Here is a 24,957-nt window from a genome sequence, read left to right on the forward strand (position 1 = left end):
ATGACACAGTGCTAAACACATCACTCGTTTTCCTCAGACAGCACCAGTGTCTTTATTGTTGCAGATATTATCAGCCATCCTTTTGATGAACAATACATAGAGTTTAATCATAGAGCGTATATCTACTCTCCTCTGTCCGTCGAGGTGAGTCATGCCATGCCTACACACACACACACGCGGTTTGACAGGTTCGGGTGAGAAATATCTCGTAGCCTTCAACACATTGGCTTTCTCTCTCACTGCTCTCTGCCTTCTTTTACTTTTCCCCGTCCACTTTCCGGTTCCTCCCGTCCCTTCTCTGGCCCGCTCAGAGAAGCGGCCGCAAGTGCCAACAGATAATCGCTGAAATCTGCCAAGACCAGCCCTAAGCACAACAGGACCAACTGTCCAACTGATTAGCAACTACAAAACGGCTGCAAGGCCTCAAACATTCCAGATATTGGGTGGGGAACACATACTGGGAAAAAAGCACTATTTAGTTATGGTAATTTTTAATATTTATTTACTGCTTTCTTCCAAATTATATTTCTATTTAAATATATATCATAATATATAATATATGAAGGACATATGTAAAGATATATACAGGATTTTTCGATGGACGTGTGGTACTTGAAAGATTGTCCTTGTCCGTCTTTCTGTCCGTCTACCCTGTAACAGCACACTGCCTGACACCCTCAATGCCTTCTGTCTCGTTGACCCTCGTGCGGTATGTCTGCGTCCTCTATAGCGACTGTGTGGAGAGAGCAACGCGTGTGAGGACGATCGCGTCCAAGTGCGAATGTATAATCGGCGTCCGAGCGCGTGATGCGTGAGTGCGTTTGTGAGACGTTCAAATTGTTGACCTCATGTAGCCGCCCGTGTTGCCTGTTACCTGCTAATGTAATCACAGGAAGCCATCACAAGCAGAGAACATCACACAGAGGGGGGGTGTTCGTGTTCAGATTAGATTTTCTAAGTGTCTCTTACTTTGAGGAGGATGCGTCTTATTATCCTATGATGCTTATTTCCAAATTTTATTGTTACTGTAAACATTCCACGGCCCTGTGCTGAGTGTCAGAGGTGCACCACAGAAGAAGAAAAACATGCTTTTCTTAAAGAAAATAAAAACCCCCTGCACCTGAGGGACAGCACAAGCCCCTCATGATCCCTAATGATCCAGCTGTAACCCTGATCCCTGATCCTCGAGAAGTCAGACCTCTGCTAAAGGGCTGCAGATCCAGACCACTCCAGGTCTGGCGCTGACATTCAATAGAGGGCCTACAGTTTAGAAGAACATTTAGAAGCACAGGCGTCTTTAATGCACCCGTAATAACTCATTTCTAATCTTTTTATTTGTTTGTTTTTCAGTAGTTGTTTACAGGAGTACACGTCAAGGCTTCAGCTCATCCCTACAGTTCGATTCTTGTCTCTGAGAGTCAGTTTCACGTGAAATTGAATAGACTTTTTCAGCACGACTCTTATTTCGACTTCTATTTTCATGAATGCCCTTTGTTTTTTTAAAGATTTATTGATTTATTTATCTATTAGAGGTTTGTTGTGAGCAAAAAAAAAAAAAGCATCCAGGTGAGGAAACGATGCGGCCCTCAGACTCATTAACGAGCTGAATAAAGACAGGGTGTTTTAAGTTGCCACCGGCGAGGGCCTCTACCCACAAGGCACTTGACCGTAAATGAATAATTTAACAGACCCCCTCTTTTGAACAAGGTGTATGAACTGAACTCTATGCATCCAATCCAGAAAACTCTATGTAGACGAGTCATTTTTTCGAAACAGTCTTATAATGTTTACATTGTGGATTATTCTTATTATATCAGCACAAGTGTTTGTCTGATATGTTGTACATGCTGTCTTTATTGTAATGGGCCAAATATCACAGCTGTAGTAGAGCTGATTAGAGACTGAAATTTGTTTGTACAGCTTCTCTGCGCAGAGGAAAATAATCTGGAACAACTGTTGTTGATTGGCACTGTAAATAGCTCGGATGTAACAAACACATGTCAGACGATGTGAAGTGAAGTTTGCTGCTCTTTTGTAGACTTGAATTTCGCTCTGGGTGACCGGGTATTAGGGAGTTATGTGTGTGTGGGTGCCCAATCTGGATATGTAGCTCTTATTGACAGATAGAGGAAGGCCCTGTACACACTGGAGATGAATTACGATCAGTTTGCACAAATCTGATTATGACCCCGATTCCAAAAAAAGGCGGGACGCAGCGTAAAACAATAAACAGAATGAGCTAACTTGCTAATCCTTTTTGACATACACTCATTTGAAAACAGTACAAAGACAATGTATTTAATGTTTCATCTCATCAACGTCACTGATTTTACTAAATATCTGCTTATTCTAGATTTAATTCCAGCAGCATGTTTCAAACAAGTTGGTTCAGGAGCAACTAAAGACTGGGAAAGATACTGAATGCTCCAAAAACACCTGTTTGAATCATCCACAGGTAAAACAGGTTCAGTGGTAACAGGTGAGAGGATCATGATTGGGTATGAAAGGGGCATCCTGGGACCCGTTTACACGTACACATTTATTTGAAAAACGGAGACATTTCCCCTCGTTTGTGCCCTTCGTTTACACACAAAGTGAGTTTTTTTCACGGAAAACGATCATTTTAAAAAACTCCGGCCAAAGTGGAGATTTCTGAAAACGGCGGTTATACTTAACGTCATGTGAGTGACCTGTGTTTACACTTTGTTTGGCTACCGATCATGGATGCTGCTAAGGTGATACTCATTTATATGTTATATGTTTGCGTTTGAAAAGAAAACTGGTTTACTATGTCGGGGAGCAGAGGCGAAGGAGTGCACGGAGGGCAGCAAGTTTACTGTAACAGTAACAGGAAGTCGCGCGTCTTATTCGTTGTTGTTGCTGTCGATTCTGAGGATTCTGATTGGCTTGCATCGCTTTATCTTTCTCCCTACACTGCCGCCCATAGGTTTGGCATAGTTATGGTGGCACTCGACGGTTTATTTATCCAGGTTCATGTAAACGACAACATTTTTGAAAACGATGTTGTGTGCACGAGGTTATTTTTGAAAACGGAGGGGCTAAAATATCCGTTTTCCAAAATACCCTGCTATGTGTAAATGTAGCCCTGGAAAGGCTCAGTCGTTCACAAGCGAGGATGGAGCAAGGTTCACCGCTTAGTGAACACATGATGTCATAAGGGTTATTACTACATGGACTGAGGAACGCTGTCTATGGTGAGCTCACTTTGTTTGCTAAGTATTTAATTCCTCGCTCCATCCTCGCTTGTGAACGACTGAGCCTTTCCAGGATGCTTTCATACCCAGTCATGATCCTCTCACCTGTTACCACTCAACCTGTTCACCTGTGGAATGATGGAGCATTCGGCATCTTTCCCAGTCTTTAGTTGCTCCTGTCCCAACTTTGTTTGCTCTTTCAAACAAGTTCCAGAATATCTAGAATAAGCAGATATTTACAAAAATCAGTGACACTGATGAGATGAAACATGATCACATTGTGTCTTACACAGCGTCCTAACGTTTTTGGAATCAGCGTTGTATTTAGTGAGCTTGATTAAGAGCCGAACAAAGACACAGCTGGCGTCTGACTCTCACACTGGCATCATACGTCATCATATACACAAAACTACCTATTTATCTAAACTAAAACATGTTGTGTCACTCTCTGGTGTGTACAAGGTCTTTCATTTAAGGGGACATCTGCACAGTCTTTTAATAAGTTTAAATAACAGGTACACAACTGGCACATAGCTGGAAATGCCACGAAATAAATCTTTATTTATTGCTGTTGACAATGATACTCTCCTCCTTCAGAGGCTCAGTTTGCGCGTCGGGGTTTTGCACTGGTGTGAGGAACAGAATCGCACACGGGAGTTCAGGATGAGGATGAACGTTAGAAGCACAACGAAAAGCACACAGACACAAAGCGGGCAGACATGCATGATCTGCTCTGTCCAGCCGACCAGGCCTCACAGACAGACAGACAGACAGCTGCACAGCGGCGCCGGTCCTGTACTTCCAGAAATGGTGCATGATAGGAACAATAAAACAAAAAGAAAAAAAACGTATTGTGCCAGCACGCATAATTATTTGATGTTTGATGCCAGTTGTCGTCTCCTTTATTTTGATATTTCATTCTTGTTTTCTATTTTTCAAATGTTTGTGAATATATAAATATGTATTACTGATGTGTAGTGGTACAAAGTACTCGCATGAGAATTTTTTTATACACGAGATGTTTCTAATTTTTGGGTTTTTTTATTCTGGTTGTTCTTATTGGGGGTTACTGGGACTGCAGTCTCATTGTGTTTCTGCTTCCAATAAAATATGGAAAAAAAGTATAATTTCATTCCTTCTTTGTCAAACTGTGCTGAGATATAGCTGCACCATCACTGCGTCTGACTGCATAACTGCCTGATTTATGTTTCTAGCTGCTTAATTAAACAAGAGATGAGGAATTAAGCTTGTTAAATTTCAAAGGGCAGTTAAATTAGCCAAAACACTCTTCTATTTGCTCAAAAGAGGAGCTGTTTTTCAGACTCTGCGTAGAAAGGAGATCTTGAGGGAATCCGGGATGACTAACTGCTCTGCGTGGAGGACGGGGGGAGGCGAGTAGAGAAATGTGACAGGAAACACTCGCCTCACATCCATCAGGAGCTGTGGAGGCTGACCGTCAGAACGGCCTTTGAGAAGCCCCTGGAGGAGCGAAGACAAGACGTGAGACACACCACTTAAAAGTGATGAATAAAAGCCTGCAGGTGGAGACGGTACCTGGACGGTGCGGATGAAATTCAGTGTGACTCTTTCATCAGCATCACTGTTGGGGGTGTAGAGGGTCAGAATCTTCACGATCTGTTAAACAAAGCAGACACCGGCAGGAGGTCAGATACAGACACAACATTTTTTTTCTCTCTTCAAGCCAGCTGGAGACAGACAGACAGACAGACAGACAGACAGACAGACAGACAGACAGACAGACAGACAGACAGACAGACAGACAGACAGACACCTGCTGGCTGGACAGGGCAGTGCAGGTCTGAACGAGGGCCTGTGCGTCCGCCTCGGTCTTTTTCCCCGCCTGCAGCAGCTGAACTGCCTGGATGAGGGGCTCCAGTGTGGCCACAGCGCCCCCTGCCTGCAGACCTCGGCTCCGCAGCCACTCCTCCAGCAGGCTCACGTTGTAGCTGTATGACAGGACAAAGACATCACAGGCACACAGCTATGCAATAAAATATCACTTCATATGTACAATTAATCAATGCTGACGCAGTTTCAGGGAGGTATTGGTGGTATTATGGTATGTTTATGCAGTCAGGATCTAATATTTTCTCCTCCTGATGTAAAATAAGTGGAGCTGAAACAAATAGATGATTAAATTAATTCCTTTTAAATGACGTACAATTAAAAATGACATAAAAATCAAATTATAGTACATTACAATAACAATTAAGTTAAAGAATACCAAAAATCTGATTAACTCAAAATAAATTCAAGTACAATAAATCAATTCAGTTGAATTCTCTCAAATAAACTGAATTAATATAAACTCAAATAAATGAAATCTAACTACATTAAATCTATTTAACAGTTTAAGTCAATTATTGATCAAAATCATGACTGATCAGATCATCTCATGGTGTTTAGCTTCATATTGGCCAACCCTGGGCCAGATCATGTCACAACATGCTGTGACTGTCAACACACATTATAAAATTCACTGTATATATTGTTTATTGCCTCACCATTCTTCGTATATATTATTTATTTTATTTCTTGCATTACTTAACTTGTTCCCTATGCAAGAACATTTAGTGCAGTGTATAAACTGGAGTCAAATTCCTTGTATGTTCAGACATACTTGGCCAATAAAGCTGATTCAGATTCTGATGTGAAAAAATGTTGCATGCATGGACATTTATGTGTGTAAATCTCTACCGTATTTGCATGCCACGACTCCAGCAGCACATGTCTTTCCTCAGCAGCAGGCTGTTGAGAGCGGAGGCAGAGATGAGGTAGGTGAGCTGGTGGAAGGCCTGGCTGAAGTGTGCCGGGGGCAGATCCTGACGGGACAGAGCCGCGTGGAGGGCTCCCAGCTCCCTCAGCACCAGTGCCATGGTGGGAGCATCGCCTCCTACTCTCCTGGGGTCTGAGTTTGCTCGCTTTCTGGACTTCACAGCAGAGCTGGTCAGACCTGGGATGGTCTCGCTCTCCAACAGAGCAGGGACTGAGGGAGAGAGGGGGCAGGAGGTCAGATAGGAGGAGCAGCACAGGCGAGAGCATTCATATTAGCCGTCGTTGTAGCGGTACCTATGATGTTTTGTAGACGTTTTTCGGTGATGGAGAGGAGCTGCTGGTAGGCCTGGATGCAGAGGTCGCTCAGGGCACGGATCAAGTCGCTCACATCAGTGGTCAGTGGAACCAGATTGTCTGAGTCGAGGGTCTGAAAAGAAATCAATCCAGTCATACCTTCTTCAGTGAAATGTGTTGAGATCCTTTCAGAAATCAATGAACTACTACAAAGATTTTATCAATTCTAAACTCAGGGACTAGACTGTGTGCAAGATGGGGAAAAATCTTGAGGAGGTGACTCATAGCACTCTGAGTTTTCACTGTTTTTTAGCGACAAAGATGCTCTCAGTCTGCCAGATGTAAATAATGATAACGGCATGTTCAGCCTACCTGTGCTGGGGAGTGCTGGGTCAACAGGTCGTGCAACAGACAGGCGTTTTTCAGCCACAGAGCCGTCATATCCACATCGTTACTGTGTTTCTGCAGGGACAGATCACATGAAAATATTAGCACTGATGTGATGAAGTGAAACGTGTGTGTGCATGTTGTATGTGTGTGTGTGTGAGAGAGAGAGAGGTACACCGGCTTCGTTGTGCTCTACTTTCTCCTCAGGCGCCAGGTTGTTGGGGTTGGACACACACGCAGGACAAAACAATCACATTAAAGAGTGTTTCAAAGTCAGCCGTCGATGCTTCTCTGCGAGTGACAGCCTACCCGACGCGAGGTGATCTGCCCTCACGCATGAAACCTCAACCATATGGTGCACCGAGCAGATTCAGAACTCGGGTTACCTTCAGAGCTGCCTTCATAGCCGTGACAGCAGCCGTAAAGAGCGAGCGGGCGTGAGTCTGGTCTCCGCTGCAGTCGGCCTGACGGGCGCACAGGAAGAGCACGCTGGCGGGCAGACCAGGAGGCAGAGCCAGGGCGCTGTCAGCACGGATGTCTGAGAGAGCAGCAGTGGCAGAGAGAACATGGCCGGGTCAGATTCGTCAGGTATGGACGAGTTAGTGGAAGCAAAAGTTTGTTCTTTGGTACCCAGAGGCAACAGCACAAAGCTGTGGTCTCTGAAGCGTTTAATGAATCAAATTAAACTGTTGAAGGAGGCCAATGTGTCATTCCAGCGAAGACAGGAAGTTTAAAGAGTCACAATAATGCAGTCCCAACTTTAATAATGACGCAGAATTATAAGTATCTCAGTTTCCTCTGTGGCCGTGCTGCAAACGATGTCTGTGGGTTTTCTGTAGAAAAGCTGAAATGCTTCGATGTACCTAAACTTGATCTCACCTGTGATGAGGTTCTTGATGAGCTTGGTTTCATCTCTCTTCCTACATTCCAGCAAACCACTGACTGCTGCTGGCTTCGGTCGGGACGGACAGGAAGTCGTCTCTGGGGCGAAAGCTGATGGGAGAACTGGAAAAGACGCACAGAAACACGACTGACACAGCTGCGTCAGCAGAAAACTACAGAGACATGAGAGAACATATAACTCAAAGGCTGATTTGACGCTCAAATTTAGAAACTAGCTTTTGATCTCATGGTAACATTTCTCTAATGTTTACTATGTCTGTTCTCAAGCACATTCAAAAATCATCATTTTTAGGAGCAATATAAGTCAGTGGTCCAAATATAACTACATGCTGTCATGTCAAGTGAAAACTAGTCTTTTCGGGGATGAAGTAAAACAGCGAGAGCAGCAAACCCAAAGCCCTGAATTGAAGCTTCAGGTTAAAATGACCAAAATAATGAGTTAGAGGACTTTCCCACGACAGCAGCAGTGGCTGTGTGCTGAAGGCGACCTGATGAGATCTTACCTTGTGTCAGGAGTCGTCTGAGCGACACTGTGCTTCTAAGCTCCTTCAGCTCTCTCCTCAGTCTGACACACTCCTGCTCTCTGGCCTCCAGCAGCTCCTGCAGTTCATTTACACACACACACACACACACACACACACACACACACACACACACACACACACACACACACACTCACATGATGAATTTTGGACTTTGGACTCTCAATAAAACAACCTTCATGCACCACAGATGACTCCCTCCATGAGTCGATACCTGTTGCTGTGCAGCAGAGGAAGAACTGGAGATGGCCTGGCTGAGCTGCCTCCTCAGAGCCTCCAGCTCCTCCTCACGCTGACTGTGCTGGCCACGGACCTGGCTCTCCAGAAACCTGACACAGACAACAGGTGATTCACCCATCAGACATAAATTAACATACAACTGAAAGGGAAGCAAGTTAATACACTAGCAGGCATGAAGGAGTGAGCAGACTGACTTGTTGGCCACTCGTACGGCATCGTAAGCATGTGCCAAGTCCTCTCCTTTCATCTTCACTGCCGGGTCTTTGGCCACATCCATCATCTCCATCAGCTGGTCCTGTCAATGCGAACAGGAAAACACTTTTTGACCTATGACACACTGAGCATCAGCAATCATCAGGAGGAGAAAGCTTGAGGGAAGCTTTGTGACGTTCCTCTTTGAGTTTTGTTTTTCCTGCTCCTGCGCTCTCTCACCATTGCCGTTTCGAAGCTCCACACCGGCGCCCTCCTCTCGCAGGAGGGAGACGTCACGCTGACCCTGCGGACCTCCTCCGGGGAGGGGAAGGCAGATTGGAAGGGTGACAGGGAGAGTGGGGTGAGGGACTGAGGTGACAGCAGAGTCGGGGAGAGGGGCTCCAAGCTCAGACTCTGCGTGGAGTCCGTCCTTCTGTGGGCCTTGGTGCGCTGTTATGAGGAGAAACCAAGATGGCGGTTTAGACCAAACTGACATTTTGTCAGTGCTTTTGTGCGTCTGTAGGTGTGGTAATGAACCTCAGTGAGCAGGCTCATCTCTTTGAGGTTGTCGTATCTCTGCTCCAGTCTGGTGAACTCTCTCAGGAGGCCCTGATACTTTCTCCTCTCCTCATCCAGCTCTGCCCTCAGAGCTGCACTCGCCTGAGACACAGCCTGACGCACACACTCTGCACACACACAGAGAACAATAAAACACTCACAGATTGAAGACTTCAGCCAGGCTAATTCAGCCTGTGTGATGCTACCTTCTTGTGCTTTCTCTTGTTCGAGCAAGCGGGCAGACAGATCTTCTCTCTCTTTGCAAAAACTGTCCTTTTCTCTCTGCAGGGCTTGCAGCTCCTTAAAAAATGAGAGAGGGTGAGCAATTAAATATCAAAATGAGCTCAGCTTCCAACAGAAGGAAAAGAAAATGTTTATCATGCGGCAACTAATATTCCTCACTCCTGATAACATCATCCCCAGCACAGTTTGAAATGTGTCAAGTTATTCTTGGGTCGCTGGACCTACTTGTGTGAGTTGAAGGATCTCCTGGGCGGCCTTCTCCTCAGCTCTCCTCCTTTCCTCCTCCTCCTTCTCGCTGATGACCGAGCAGGGCTGAGGCTTCTCCTTTTTCAGGCTCTCCAGCTTCCGTATCGTCGCCCTCAAAGCCTCCAGCTCGACGCTGGTGGCCTCTCGCTCTGCTCGCAGGGTCTCTCTCAAAGCTGCGCCCTCCCTGGCCTGAACACGTACAAGCACAACTTTATCATGAGGGTAAAGAACAAAATCACCTCTTGACAAACATTTTAGAGCTTACAAGGATCACATCACATCACAGGGCCACACTCCCACCACCCACCTCCTGGTCTGCTCTCAGCTGCAGCTGCATCAGTTTGACTTCCATGCCCTTGTTGAGCTCCCTGTACTTCTCCACAGAGCGGGCCTCTTTCTTTAGTTTCAGCAGCTCCCTCCTCGCAGCCCTGCGGCGCACGCAGCACTGTATGAACACCACCGCCGCTCGCACTCGCCTGTACGCCTGCCTCGCCAACCACCCACGCACTCTGGCCTGAAGCAACATGGCAGCACGCTCTGCGACCATCTGAGGAGGGAGAATAGGCAGAATTGACTTCAGAACTGCAATTATAAAGAAAAAATGACAAAAAAAACTCAAGCATGAAACGAGGTGATTAAGGCCGTGATTAAATGCTGACCAGTCTGTATCTGCGGCGCTCCAGTGTGCCCCTGGTGAACGCCTGGATGGTGATGGTGGCCTGTCGGATCATGAGGAACAACTGTCTGACCACCACCATGCGGTAGGTCTTCTGGATCACTAATGCAGCCTTGGAGTGGCGCAGCATGAGAGCCAGTCTGCAGCCAGAACAACAAAGAGGAAATTCAAGTGCAGGGAATTTAATTTAACGTTTTGGGTGATCACGCCAGGCATCATTTTTCTAGTTTCCACAGATTGCTGTGCAGTGTTACATATATTGTAGCTCACACTGTCCCAAACATGAACCTACTCTACTCTCACCGTCTGGCCAGAGCTCCTCTGCAGTATCTCTGAATGGTGACAATTGCCCAGTAGATCCTGATGTATCTAATCCGCACCAGCCATCCTCTGACTCTGGTCTGGATGATCACAGCCGCAACACGCAGCCTCTCAGCTCTCAGCTTCTCCAGAACAGCCACCTGACCGGCCCGGAAAAACACTTTGGTCTTCCCAAAGCAGTACTGGTCTGGGCCTGGGATGAGCTGAGGCAGGGCCTGTCTGCACGAGGCCTGGGCCTGGTCCTGGCTGTGAGGACCACGGAGCAGGATGCGGTACCTGCTGAAGAACTCCTCGTACGTCCATCTGGAGATAAAGTAAATAAATATTTATGTTTTCATCATTTGGTGACACTGTTGTGTTACTCATCAGAGATTGTTTTGATTATGGCGGTGCATTCAAGGAAACTCGGACATATGAGACTTTCTTTACACTGCACGTTTTCACACTACATGACGGCTTTGCAGAGAGTTAGATGGCTGTCCAGGAAGTACTCAGTACCTGGATGGATATCCTGCAGCACTGATGCGAATAGTCTCCAGCACCCCGCAGGCTCTCAGCTGCTGGACTGTCCTGCTGGGGTCAAACCTAACAAAGCAAGGCTGTTAGCTTTCCTCAGAGCGTACACCGGCATCAGAGAAAACACAAAAATCAAACACATAAACCTTTAATTTTGCGAAGACGAGCCAAACAAAGACATACAGAAAGGGTTCTTTGAGGTCGTTGGGTTTAATACAGCGGACGTAGTGAGGAGTGGTGCTGTTAAGGGTGTCCATGAGCATCTGTAAGGACTGACGGAACTGCCAGGCACACAATGAACACAAGGCAAAAAGTGTTAAAGGCAAATTCTCTATTCACAAAGCACAAGGACGCAGGTATGAGAGCTCACCTGGAAGCCGACGGTCAGTCTGTGTTCTCTGGTGGCTCTTTTCCCTGAGCGAACGCTTCCATTGGCCACAGAGGACACGTCTCCCTGCTGCTGGAACAACTCAGCCACCAGCTCGGACTGACACACACATGAACACACACAGACACAAGTCAGCCATCCTCTGGTCACTAAGACAATAAATGAACTTATGAAATATGTAACACGCGTCTGACCTGACTGGCTCTGAGGATGTTAATGAGCTCCTCAAAGACCGTATCTCGATTCTTGTCTAAGAAGCCATCACCTTCATATTGCACCTGACAGAAAAAGAAAAGCTGTTAATACAAATGATCATAATGTGGAATGATTGTTCACTCAGCTCATCACTCGCCATGTCAGCGAAGTGCAGGACGATGAAGGCGCTGTTGGACATGCGAGGTTTCCGGAAGTGAGGGTGGGGCTTGCTGGTCAGGTGCTGGTCGTACAGCTTCCTCACCCAGCTCTCATCTGAACCTTTGGGCATCTGATGATCACAGAGACAAGAGCTTAAAACACAATCATTAAAGCCAGTGAGTTAAAAAAAAGCCACATGCATTGCATAAAGAGGACAGGGCCAGCATGACTCACTCTGCACTCCTCATCTAAAAGATCAAACAGGCCCAGCTGTCCCTCTATGAGACTGATGCACTGCTGATTGTCACTGAACTCAATCCTGCTCCAGGCCAGCTCCTCCCGGACGTACTCCTCCTGCTCCAAGTGGAACACGTGCTGCAGGCGAGCACAAAATACAAATAGAAAACCTCGAGACTGAGATCAAGTGAAAGCAACTGACTCGAAACAGAGGGTTCGAAGAGGCGGACGAGCCGGGATAAAAACTGCTCGGCAAGTCCAACGCAGCGAGGGCAGCTTGGCTACAGATTGTCCCACTGGGAGGACAGCCTGTGCTCGCTTCCCTCACAGCAGAGGCGCCAGGACCGAGCAACCCGTCCTCCTATATTTTATAACTATGAGGAAGACAAACCTTTATATGTCACAATGCATTAAATGTGCATTAACTTGCAAATGAACTTGCAAATCTGAGAACAGGCTGGACACTATGATGCACTGCAGTGTTGATAAGACTAAAAATAATTAGATGCAATGACACCAAAACACAGACAGACATGTCTACGGGTTACATGACTTACCCTGTTAAATTGCTGTTGCAGTTTTTCATTTGCATAGTTTATACAGAACTGCTCAAAACTGTTCCGGTCAAAGGTCTCAAACCTGCTCCGAGAGAGAAGACTTGTCAGACTTTCTAATCACACACTTGAAATTATATTTCTGGTGAGATTAAACAAACTTTAGCACAAAAGCTCATCGCTCACCCATAGATGTCTAGCACCCCTATAAAGGATTTGGTCTGTCCCCTCCGGCTGCACAGAGCAGAGTTGAGCCTCTGGACCGTCCATGTAAACATCTGGCCATAGATGTGTTTGGCCAGTGCGTCTCTGGCGTCTACAGCCTGCTGAGCGGACATGGGTTTGACCAGCATCTCTCCGCCTACAGCCAGTCTGCGATGGCACAGCCAATGGGCCATCTGAGGTCCCTCCACTCCCAGCAGTTTGGAGAAGACGGCCAGAGAGCGGTCGTCTGCCTGAGACAAAAAACAAAGGACCTGCTGCAGGATGTGCGCTGACAGAGGAAACGGGATGACAGCTGAAGAAGAGCTCCAGGGAAGAGGAGACATATAGTAGAAATAAATGTCTTACATCAACGTAACCCCGGTCAGAACTTCTCCCACTGGCTTGGATGTTGACATTTCCCAGATGCAGAACAGCTGCCAGGATCCTGAAGAGCTCCATCTGTTGGTCAGGCTGCACACCTGCAAACAGACAAGTTTGTTTCATCCTCATAATCGAGGACACGATTCAGTCACATAAAAATCCTACCTGAGTCGGAACAGGCGCATCCTAAAACAACTGATTAACATTTTGTGTGTGTGAACGTGTATTACTCGTATTGTGGGGACATAAATCTGTCTGCATTGTTATATTGTGGGGACACGCCATCCTTATGGGGATGGGTCCCCATAATATAAATCATTAAATCTAGGGTGAAAACTTCAGCATAAGTCAATAGAAAATTAATTCATGTCAATATGAAGTGTTGAATCTGCGTGCGTGCATGAGTATGTGTGTGAATGCAGCTCTACCCAGAATGGTGAAAGCACTGCGAGTGCGCTCCAGGTCAGACAAATCATCAGTACCAGGAATCAGCATCTCTCCTCCATGGCTGGTGTAGTGGAAACGTTCAGGAGCATCTGGAGGACATGAACACAGACTGTGTTATGGACTGAGTGAAGGGAACAGAGGTGCAGCCATAGTGACATTCTGAGAGTTAAGTCTCACCCAGCTTGAAGGATCTCATTTCAGGCAGCTCTCTGGAGGCACACAGCTGGTAGAAGATATGATAGTTCCTCTCTGCTGCTGCCTGACACACATGAACATACAGAGACGATATTAAAGAACATTTGAGGGAGAAACATTTCACCTGTTCACTAATGAAAGATTTCATGTGCAAAAAAACACAGCACTGTGGCTAAAGACTTTACTTGGAAGACGACCCTCGACTTCTCCAGCAGATACGTCCTCATGTTAGCCGCAATGATGTCCCCTTTCCTGCCAAAGCCGATCTCGATGTACTTCCCAAAACGACTGCTGTTGTCATTTCGAGTGGTTTTAGCATTCCCGATAGACTGCGGACAAAAGCGTGGGCTGTTTGTATCTTTGGAAAACCATAACTGACAGGGAAATCCTTATCCCTACGTTCTACCATCCATCACCTCCATTATTGGGTTGGAGGCCAGAACCCTCTCCTCGACGCTGGTCTGCTGTGCTGCTCCTCCAACCACGGCGAAGTATCGCATGGTGAACTTGGCTGAGACCGTTTTCCCCGAGCCAGACTCTCCGCTGATGATGATAGACTGGTTTTTCTCCTCCCTGTACACACAGACAGTGATGACTATCAAATCCTACAGACTGACGTTTGTCACAACACGACCTCTCGCCTTTGACCTCTGACCTGGTCATGGTGCGGTAGGCTTCCTCGGCCACAGAAAAGATGTGAGGCTCCATGTCGTCCATGTCCTGACCACTGTAGGCATCGATCACCTCCTCGCCGTATATGGGGAGCTGGTCGTAGGGGTTGATGGCTACTAACACAATACCTGGAGGGGCCGGAGAAGAAAGTCACAGCGTCACATCATTTTGATCTTTAATAACATCCTTTTTCGTAAATATCACAGTGGAAATCTAAAGAGAAACCCAATTTTTTTAACGTCCAATATGTCTGCAAAGTCAAGTACATGTCACTCATAATTCTTGTGAATATAAACACACGACTTATCACATTTTACAGGGTTTTAAGACGAATAAATCTACATTTTAATGACATAACCACACAAATTAAAAGAAATAAAAAACATCTTTATCAAATATGTAATTACACCGTAAAACCCACAGCAGTGAGGGAGCTGCCTGCCTGCCTGTCTCAACCTTTGACCTACTGTAACATAGTCGACATTACGAGCTGTAATCATGCAGACAGAAGCACACGGGAGCGGTCTGTTGCTGGCACACATCTCAAAGACCTTCTGTCACTCGTGTTGTCCCACTTTCATCATCCCTGTCCCCCATTCAGCGCTCACCACAGTATGTGTAGATGCTGCTGTAGTCCAGGAATCGAACCCGCAGGTTGTGTAAGACAGCGGGCTCGTGGAGGAAGCTGAGAGCTGTGAGATCATTTTCCCCCTCCAGGATGTCGGGGTTTCCCAGCGGTGGGAGATCAGAGGGGGTCACCACGGGGTAGCGGACCTCCTGACAAAGGAGAGGGAAGTTAGGAGTTCTTGTGGGAAATTTAAAATGATAGCGAGAGCACACTGGAGCTCAGCATGACGCTGTTTCACCAGGGCCAAGACACTGCATGTCTCACCTTTCCATTACAGAGCTGTAGCTGTAGATGTTTCTCTCCAGGACTGTAGTCCTGGAGGAGCAGGGCTGACACCCAAACTGCATCTGGGTCGGGAATCCATACGCTCGCTCCCTGATAAAAGAACAGAACGGACTGTGAAACTGCAAAAATCCTGACTGAATGATAAAAAGGGAAAGTGATACTGCAGATTGAACAGACTCTGCATGATCTACACCCACTTGGACACCATGCAGGAGATTTTCATTACATAACGCTGCATTTTCTGTCCCTTCAGGTAGTTGTAACACTGCCCGGCCTCACCCAGACAAGATATTTGTCACCCATCAGCATAAAAAGGCTCCTAAACAGTGTTAAAAATTAACACTGGTCATCCTACTCTAAATCACCTGCACAGATTAGCCATTATATACTTCTAACATGTCCAATTTGCTTATTAATTTGTGCATTTTACAAAGTAAGTTTTCATCCATACTATGATAATTCTATACATTATTTAATAAATTTACAGAAATAAGGATAAGAAATGCCAGTCTTTTGCAGATTTTAGCACACCTTACATTGACTGTAGCCTAGTCAAGAACACACAACAATCAGGAGATGCAGATTTTATGAAAATTTAAACGAGTGGAAGAGGCTGACAAGCACATACCAGATACGTCAAAGCCCCAGCAATATTTTTTCATTTTGAAATCATTACTCTTCTTTAAAGGACTCATGAACGTTACACTCCACAGCAGCAGACAATGATAAATAGCCCATAACTTCCAAAAAATGAAAGGAGAAATTAAAGTCAGTCTTACCTTGCTGTACAGCTCCAGTGAAGTCATCTTAACCACGTTAAAGGAAGCAGGAAAACATCATTTAAAACAAATCAAACATGTACAGGAACAGTCTGTATCCTCCACACTTCTGCATGAGAGCCACTTCGTGCTCTGCTGACAGTCTGGTGCACTTTGTCCAGGCGCACACGGACGCATCAGGACTGTCAAGTTAACTGTTAATCATTGGGAGGACGCGCTGATCGGATGGAGAGTTTGAGGCGTTACTGCCGAGCACGGCGGCCCTGTAGAAAGCCTGTTTTTAGGGGGGTCAAATGCATCCAAATACAGGTTTAACCACAGTTACAAAGGAGTGTTTTCAGGACATGTAAAACAAATGAAAGAGACGCAGCAGCAGCAGCAGCAGTTAATGACATACCGACTCATTTTAATAAGTAATACAATCAAATTCATTTCAGCAATCAGCCTGCTGATATCAAGAAGGGAATTTCATGATTTGGGCTGGATACATTATTCACCATCAAACCTTGACCAAAAAAAAAAAGAAACAATAATAAATGAAAAGACATGAAAGCTAAATCTTAAGTGTAATTTGCTGTGTCACCAATTTTGTGCGTGGGTATACGAGGAGGCAGCATGTGTGTGGTAACATTGACACATACAAAAAAAAATAATAATAAAACAGAAGTGGACCGAAGCCGTGACAAAGCCTTGGCACTAAACAGCAATGTTTCATGTCAGTAAGCACCTATGATTATGATGATGATGATGATGAGTTAAAAACAGTAACAATAGAAAGAGGTTTCAAGTCATTTCTGCTCCGTAGTGCTCGGCCCCGTCAGGTGTACCTTCGACTTTCAGCAGAGCCGGTTAAATCGTTTAAACACAAAACAGACTTTCAGTTACACCTCCGCCCTCTTCAAAATGACATGTCTCCTCTTTGGTCAACACTGGCTCACAGGTAACACACCTGACACGATAGATAATATTACTTTCCTCCTCCTTTCCCCCTCCACAGGACTCAAACTACGCCGTCTGCATCGGGAGCAGCAGCCGCCTGCAGGCTGATGGAAGTCAGCTCCGCTCCGGCTCCGTCGGAAAAGCCGGTCTGTGTGTTTCACGTCAGACTACTCATGGAGTGCATCGTAAAATTCAAGAGAGAGACACGTCAAAAGTACAAAACATTCATCTCCAATCGGCCCCAAACTAAAGCACCCATATCCATCTTTCGCTGATGTAAAATGTTTGGATTTGACATGATTGTCACAAAGAATACAAACCCATTCAAAACCTTTCAGTAAAAAATACGCTTATCATTGAACACTGAATTTGACAAACTGTAGATAAGTTATTCTCAATATTTGCAAGTTCATTTCATGTCATTTTTTTTTTTTTATATTTTAAAACGTCCGAGTGAAAAATCAACTGAGCTCAGAAATACGTCGAGTGATTCGATTGGTGTCGAGGTCGAGGAGTCCCATCCAGTGGAGTTTAAGATGAACAGACGCATTTGAGACTCCAGAGTGGTCCCGAGCGGGACGCGGGGGGGGGCGGTTAAAGTCAGGTTGAGGTTGAGGTTTGGATGCAGATACGAGGGGACAGTTCATCAGGGCTGGACTGCTGCAGGGCTCCTACTGTTCATGGTCGTGTGTGTCTGTGCAGGTGTTGAACAAACCCGTCCGGACGTCACAAACCCTACGAGAGGAGGAGATGTGCAGTTAGAAGAAGCATATTCTCTAGTTTTTTGAGGATTGCTACAGTGCATCTTCCACTCATGATGTGCTTTAAGGCAGGACAGAATGACACGGTCTTAAATGTGCTCATCAGTCTGAATTGTCCCTGAACCAACCTGTGCTATACGCTCTCCATGTCCTCACTGCCGTTGCCCTCCTCCTTCAGAGCCTCTCCTTCGTTGGCAGCCTCCTCGACGTGGGCCAACATATCAGCCATCAGCGCCTCCTCCAGCCTTTTCCTCACGCTGTACACCAGCTCCTCCTGCTTCCTACACATGAACACAACAGGAAGCTGTTACAGTTGGCAGTTGCAGCTGCCCAGAACAGCCACTGAATCAGCACACAACAGATGGTCTGTTTTTACAGGGTCACATCTGATGGACTGTGGGACTTCTGAGCAGGCTCCACTCGCTTATCTCTGGGTGAATCGAGGGCAACAAAAAGCGACGACAAAATCTTCGAGGTCGTTTCTAATTTGGAAGATTTCTTCATTATTTCTTTGCCGCTCAGCCCTTTTATAGCCATTATCATGCTTTAGTATATAAAATGGACAGCAACAGCTCGTGAACTACTAGAACAGATAACAACTGACACCATTTACACTCCCCAAGTTGTTATTTCCTGTTGAAGATCTGAGAAAGATTTGACGCAACTGTGTCACAGGCTCATATTCTGATGCATTTTGCTTAAAGCCAAAAGGGCGGCAGGGTCAAACGAGGAGCAGCATTCTGGATTCTGGCTCCGGTGACGAATCAGGATCCAACACAGCGACAACAAACAGGTGATCCACGCGTGCCGTGCTCTGTGACTGCTCACCTGATGTCCTCATCGGTGACGATGAAGGCCTTGCACAGCGGCTGAGCCGTGTTGAGCCACACTCCCGGGTTCTTCTCCACGGCCGCCGACAGCTGGCCGGTGATGGGAGCGGCGCTGGTGTGCAGAGCGCTCGCAATAGCCGACAAGAGAGTCTTATCTGTGCAGCCTGGACCGACACCTGAGGGACAGACCAGGCGGTTAGAGGACAATCTGAAGAGACATCCAAGCTGTACCTGCACTGTTACATCTTAAGGCCTATTCGCAGAGGACGGATATCACCTGAGGAATGGTGGGAAATTCTAATAACTGCAGCGATCATCTGATCTCAGTCCTCTGACATGTCTGCAAATCGTAAAGCAACCGACCACATTTAATGTGATCAATCCTGTGCAAATCGGCATCTCTAATTTGAATTTTTGTTTTCCTTTTGCCTTTTCTCTGCCTCTTTTCCAGTCAAGAATTACAGAGGCTCTATCAGCACTTCCAGTAAAAGGTTTGACACCATTTTGATGTGAAATTTCAGGAGGCCTGTTGCTCTTGGTGGATGTTACACAGAGCCTTGCCACTTAATTCGAGTAAAATACAGACTTTGCTTGTTCTGTGTGAAGGCGCCACACAAAACACAAAAGTGGTGATGATGGGGGGGGGTTAAGAAATCACATGAGGTCCCCTGATAACACTAAGATAAGATAATCCTTTATTAATGCCACAGCGGGGACATCGGCAGTGTTTACAGCAGCAAAGCGGACAGAAGCATCAGTAAAAAGGGAGAAAGGCAAAGCACGACGCATAAGTTAACAAGTTCTGTTCTCACATGATAAAAAACGCCACTGCAGAGTATTTCCTGTTCATTTGGTCTAAAGAACGCGTCTTTATCTTGTGTTTATTACCTTGCAGACCTTTAGGCAGCTCCATCGTTTTCACCAGCTCCTCCGCGATGTCGTAAGCATTAAGACCACTGAGTTTCTTCTCCCAAAAGAGCTGCAGACACAAATTAAGAGAAATGTTAGCTGCAGGCAGTTCTGACAGAAAGAAAGCCCCAAAATGAGCAAACGAGCGAGCTAGAAGCACCGCCTCGCGGCTGTTTGCCTCGGCCATCCAATCAAGTCGCAGGTCACATCCATGTCTGTCCAGACTCATAATGTATGAGGAGGAATTTAATCAAAGGTTTTAGGAGTGTAATTTTGGCTAAATTGAGGTTCTCACTATACTGACGTGTATTATTCCTGTGATAAACATGCTGCCTTCACTTAGAGACTATGTTCAAAGAGGACTGACGGAGAGCTTCATCGCATGGCGCAGCGACGATCACCTGAAGCTCAACATCAGCAGAGCCAATCAGCTTCTGGTGGAGTACAATGACTCAAATATGGATGTTGCTGCAAAGTAGCTACATACTGTAAAACATGGACGCTTGCATGAATTCATCTGAGCAAATGTTAAATACAGTCAAAATTCCTCCTTCTGTTCTGAGTTATGGCATTGAATAATGGCTTGAAAGGTGTTTTTGCAGAACATTACGATATCACAGTGAAGCTGACCTTTGACCTTTTGGATAAGGCATCCCTCATTTCACCCTATGAGACATGTGTGCGAAATTTTATCATGATTAGCGTAAGAATTCTTGTATTTTCCCTCACGGCATTCCTGAGATATCGCATTCAACCAGAAAGGTGACAGTGACTGCGAAGCATCAACGTGTCTGAACTCAAGTCTGGTTCATCCAGTTCCAGAGAAGAAACAGTGTCGGATAACAGCTGTTTCAGGTGTATCAAGGCGAACAGTAGCAGGCCGCTCACCTGTCTGGGCTGATCGACGGCTTTCTGGGGATCCGTCTTCACTTTGTTGTTTGGGTGGTTGGTGACCTTTGTAACAGGCTGCTTAAAGATGGAGGCCGTCTGTCTGACTGGGAGCGACGTGTTCAAGTCGGGTTTGCCCTGAAAGATACCGAACACAGAGGGAGCATGAGACCACGCACAGGGACGTGTCATTCGTTCAGCTTTCAGAGGCTCGAGTCGGACAGAAATGATCCAGCGAATGAAATCAAGTCTGACGGGAGAGATACGCCTTTTATCAACGCGCTGCCATCTGGTGCGCTGATGAAATAAACCCAAGTTCAACACAATCAGCCGTTACATACAAGCATTCATTCAAAACCTTTTGGAGCGGACTCATCTGAGACTGCACAGGTCCAAAAACACAGCTTAATGCTAACGGTTATCATAACAGATAAACCTGCTCCTACAAACTCATGGAAAGTTAAATAAGTTGAGCAGTATTTTTGTCTTTTCTACCTAAGATGCACGCATCCATATTAGTATACCATCATAGCTATACTTTACGGATAAGCAGCGATGTTACTGAAAGTCTTGTGCGCTGACTTCATGGTGATATTAGACTACAACACTTTTTTGTTGAGAATGCACCCACCTACAGTGAAGCTGAACAAGTGATTCTAGACTGCAATTACTGTCACTGTGTGGCTTCACCACATCAGTGAGCGTTCCCCTGTAAAACATGGCGTCCAGGCCGCCACCGGTGGTGTTTGGCGGTCAGCGGCTGCTCATCGCGAGCCCATCTGCCTCACCTTGTTCTGGTTGTTGTTATCGTAGCGCAGTCTCTGGCGGTTCTTGTTCAGCTTGCTCATCAGCATCTTCCCTGTGCGGAAATCAAAGGAGCTGAGGTCCATCTGGTTACCAAGGTAACGGGCCAGCTGAGGCTTGCTCCGAAACTTCTTCCCAGATGGACTGACGGGGAGGCAGAGACACCAGAGACCATTAGACTGACATCATCTCGTATCACACAACAACAACAACAACAACAACAACAACAACAACAACAGAACAAACGACATCAAGACTGAGAGGCGAACGGAGACGAAGGCCGGACAGGTGACACGGCGGACAGGTGACACAGAGGAGGACCACAACATGCAACAAGTCAACAGCAGAACAGAAGCAGAGCACATTCAAGTGAGCGATGACACTGAAATCACATCACTTTGTGAGATGGAGGCAATCTTTGATGAATCCTCAACCTGAGCCCTGTCATCCATTACAAGCCGCACACACTTTAGTGTCATAACTACACAGACATCATGGTGTACACAGCCCTCACACTGACCTCTGAGGACCAGTGAGCACAACGTAAACATGGCAGCACTAACATGTTTCTGGATGGAAACATTGTGACTCCACTTTAGCCTGAGCAATGACCAACAGAAGGAGCACCTGTGGGTGGAAACGTGCCACTAAACTCATGCAAATGTCTCTTACATCACACAGCACAGTTCACACCGGTATGAGTGTACAGTTAGCCTACCACAGACTATACAACCGACCCGCCTCCCCCCTCTCTTGCCTCTGTTCCTCATCTTGTTCGTCTCCTCTGCTAAATGAAAACAAATCTGGCGTTGTTGATTCACTTCAATGGGGAATAAAGAGTATTATCTGAAGAAGACACTGAGTTTTATTCATCAGCTGCCGCTGCTGCTGACGCTAGTGCTATCCTGCACGGTCGGACAGTCTCCTTATCCGCTCACTTGTGAGAGGAGCTGGCCTGCTAACGTACAAACACCCCCCCTCCTCCCCTCCCTTCCCTTCCCACCCCAAACTTTATACCGACCACCGTCCCCCTTGTCATACTCCTGCCCGTTTCCGTCCGCAAACTCGCTGTTTCGTGCACCTATGAGGTTGTGAAAGCCTTCGTTCGTTTAGTACCTAAAATAATAGACATCGCTTTTTCCAGCTGACAAACCCGACTTTCTGGTCACTTCTTCCATTTTCCAGCCCTTGGGGAGAGCTGTGCAATCCCACCTTTTCTTCTCCATTTCCCACGCGAGTTGCCTAAAAATCCACTAAAAGTTAATAATCAGAATGGATTTGAGGAAATGTGTCGATATTTTGGACGGCAGGCCTATCGCTTCTTACGCTTTTGTTTCGACCATATTACAACATGCGTCCTCAGTAATGGGATCTCCCTGCTAACAACATCTCGTTTCTTTGTCGTCGCGCAGATCGTTCCGCCGCGGACCTCAGCCACATCACTACCTGCCTGGCCTGCCGGGGCACGAGGGCTACATCCGCAAGGATAACATAGGACAGCGCGGCGGCGTCCATGCACCGCGAGGAAGCGCGGGCCAGACAGGAAGTTTAAAGGGTTTTTACGTCAGAATAAAAGCACACATTTCACAGCCGCTAAATGTTTCCAAACATGTAATATCACGTTACGCAATTTGAAGTCTCAGAGGCTTCAGCTAGGCCCACCCGTTAAAATTGAGCACGCTCAAATTTCAGAAATGAATTAAAAAAAAAAAAAAAGTCATAATGAAATGATTTCACTATTCTATGGTAAGCAACTATTTAATGTATTTCAATGTGAAATGTCAGTACTTATGGTTCATATTCATATCAATGTGCAATATCAGTATTGTTTGCTCATATTTCATTACTCATTGTTTATATTGTTTGGTTGATATTTAATATTTAATGTCCTTTTACTGATGCCCGTTATGTTTGCTATCCACTTTTGCTGCTGTAATACCTGAAATTTCCCCACTGTGGGACTAATAAAGGTATATCTTATCTTATCTTATGTATAAAACTGTGTATTTTATAAAATTCTTCAAGTAATGTCACTATTGTACAATAAATAGGAGAAATTCAAGGTTAAAAATTCATTTTCAAGCAAATTTTCAGTGAAATTGTATCTATACAATAAATAAAGCCATCAACTAGAGATATTTTTAAATGATGACAGCAGATGTGTATTTATAACTACATTTAAACACACTAGTTGGATGGATTGAAATTGAAGATACTGGAAAAAAGAAACCAATGACGTTCTGCGTTAACGCTTCAAATCTATGTGAACAGGAAGGTTCATTCTCGACCATGTGAAAAAGTGGCTTAACAAAATAACATTAACTCACTATTATTCAAGCTTCACTTACTAGCTTTTCACTGAGTTTTCAGCGGTCTCCATCTTGAATCCAAATATTTTAAGAATTCATTGAATGGCCTTTTTTTCTTTCTTTCTTTCTTTTTTTTTTTTTTTAAACTTTCGGTTACTTAACATAATACCCCGTTGAATAACAAAGAGAGGTCACGCGAAAATAATACCCGTTGTGAAACACTAAAATTTAGGGCCAAACGCCAACCTTTTGTTTTGAAATGTTTTACCGGAAGTCTTATATTTCTATTCTGTCACACTTGACGCTGGTCACCAGCACTACATCAACGTTAACCTATGGCAAACATAAATTAGGCTACTGCTGCAAATAGACCGTAAATAGTAATCACGCAGCGGTAGTGACAACAATCATGGACGCTGCAGGATAATTAAATCTACAAGATGGCGTAAAATAGCGCCCTTCACTTGTAGCTTGCACAGTAATACGAAAGTTTCATGTAAGCTAGCTACGTGAAATTGGAGAGCCGTTTCTCCACGACAATGCCCACCGTTGTCATTCAGACTTGGAGCGCCGGCGTTTCTGAATGAACAAAGTAGATCTTATCGATTGAAACAGAGACACCATTTTAAATGCACGGCATGCATTTGTGGAGGCTTTGTGTATCCAACGACGATGCATTCAAAATATGATCTGCTTTGTGAGATTAAAATCTATGTCGACATCGCAGTGTCGACGCAGTACGTGACACCGAATCCACGCTTAATTCAACATTAGCTGCACATACCAGCAGGATTAAACCGTGTTACAATAGTGCGAGGAAAAAGACCGACATCCTAGCTGAGGAGCACAGCATCGCTATTTGCAAACGCGAGCCCACCGACTGCATCTGTCTAATCGATGATAAACACTTTCCGATTATATTATGACAACGACACATCGCGCATTCAACGCTACATTTGCAATTAAAGCCCATCTCGACTGTTTTACTGCCCTCCAAATGATGTACTTACTCGTTTTTATCCATCTTGAAGACACTATTTCGTTTTCTCCCTCTCGCTATGTTAAATCCCTTCTCCCCTCTCCTCTTTCAGTCCCCTCCCCCTTCGATGGGAGAAATGAAAGACATTATCCACGCAAATTTCGCAGTCTGCCTGATAAAATGAGGATAATGTCTGGCCGAACCTGGCGTATTGTCAGCGTGCAACCAGGCCCGTAACACCTTCAACATGTGTGATTCTGCATGCATTAATAATTATATTATCAG

General features: G+C 45.5%; 2 protein-coding genes across 5 annotated transcripts; both read right to left on the reverse strand.

Annotated features, from left to right (window-relative positions):
• Positions 1 to 251: 251 nt before the first annotated feature.
• On the reverse strand, positions 252 to 16,490 carry LOC139330772 (unconventional myosin-Va). Its single transcript, XM_070961887.1, has 35 exons — positions 16,254 to 16,490; positions 15,454 to 15,564; positions 15,170 to 15,338; positions 14,545 to 14,689; positions 14,306 to 14,462; positions 14,075 to 14,218; positions 13,872 to 13,953; positions 13,676 to 13,783; positions 13,233 to 13,345; positions 12,849 to 13,117; positions 12,666 to 12,747; positions 12,106 to 12,246; positions 11,870 to 12,001; positions 11,712 to 11,795; positions 11,500 to 11,616; positions 11,313 to 11,410; positions 11,112 to 11,198; positions 10,596 to 10,916; positions 10,276 to 10,432; positions 9,924 to 10,163; positions 9,596 to 9,805; positions 9,334 to 9,427; positions 9,107 to 9,255; positions 8,810 to 9,019; positions 8,572 to 8,672; positions 8,352 to 8,466; positions 8,099 to 8,195; positions 7,572 to 7,697; positions 7,079 to 7,230; positions 6,678 to 6,767; positions 6,306 to 6,438; positions 5,934 to 6,222; positions 5,008 to 5,182; positions 4,770 to 4,850; positions 252 to 4,694 (listed from the first exon to the last, which is right to left on the reverse strand). The coding sequence occupies exons 1-35, from the start codon at positions 16,278 to 16,280 to the stop codon at positions 4,533 to 4,535; spliced, it is 4,968 nt and encodes a 1,655-aa protein (XP_070817988.1). The 5' UTR covers positions 16,281 to 16,490; the 3' UTR covers positions 252 to 4,532.
• A 148-nt stretch (positions 16,491 to 16,638) lies between these two features.
• On the reverse strand, positions 16,639 to 24,940 carry mbd3b (methyl-CpG binding domain protein 3b). 4 transcript variants are annotated; one of them, XM_070961889.1, is made up of 8 exons: positions 24,704 to 24,925; positions 22,103 to 22,171; positions 21,369 to 21,528; positions 20,581 to 20,718; positions 19,672 to 19,762; positions 18,782 to 18,959; positions 18,082 to 18,234; positions 16,639 to 17,927 (listed from the first exon to the last, which is right to left on the reverse strand). In XM_070961889.1, the coding sequence occupies exons 1-7, from the start codon at positions 24,715 to 24,717 to the stop codon at positions 18,087 to 18,089; spliced, it is 798 nt and encodes a 265-aa protein (XP_070817990.1). In that variant the 5' UTR covers positions 24,718 to 24,925; the 3' UTR covers positions 16,639 to 17,927; positions 18,082 to 18,086. The 4 variants fall into 4 exon arrangements, with proteins under 4 accessions (XP_070817990.1, XP_070817991.1, XP_070817989.1 ...); XM_070961890.1 differs by having other exon boundaries at positions 22,103 to 22,168; positions 24,704 to 24,914; XM_070961888.1 differs by lacking the exons at positions 22,103 to 22,171; positions 24,704 to 24,925 and adding exons at positions 22,501 to 22,626; positions 22,711 to 23,009.
• Between the last annotated feature and the right edge of the window lie 17 nt (positions 24,941 to 24,957).

The sequence above is a fragment of the Chaetodon trifascialis genome, chromosome 4 (genome assembly GCF_039877785.1).
Source record: "Chaetodon trifascialis isolate fChaTrf1 chromosome 4, fChaTrf1.hap1, whole genome shotgun sequence".
In the NCBI taxonomy this organism is placed as follows: domain Eukaryota; kingdom Metazoa; phylum Chordata; class Actinopteri; order Chaetodontiformes; family Chaetodontidae; genus Chaetodon; species Chaetodon trifascialis.

Coding starts and splice junctions, on each gene's coding strand:
- mbd3b (XM_070961888.1), bottom strand. Junction 18,960..19,671: donor GCTGCCTAAAGGTCTGCAAG/GTAATAAACACA, acceptor TCTGTCCCTCAG/GTGTCGGTCCAGGCTGCACA. Junction 18,235..18,781: donor GTCACCGATGAGGACATCAG/GTGAGCAGTCAC, acceptor GTTCATGTGTAG/GAAGCAGGAGGAGCTGGTGT.
- LOC139330772 (XM_070961887.1), bottom strand. CDS start 16,280: ATGACTTCACTGGAGCTGTACAGCAAG. Junction 15,565..16,253: donor CACTGGAGCTGTACAGCAAG/GTAAGACTGACT, acceptor TTCTTTTATCAG/GGAGCGAGCGTATGGATTCC. Junction 10,433..10,595: donor AGAGGAGCTCTGGCCAGACG/GTGAGAGTAGAG, acceptor TTCTGGCTGCAG/ACTGGCTCTCATGCTGCGCC.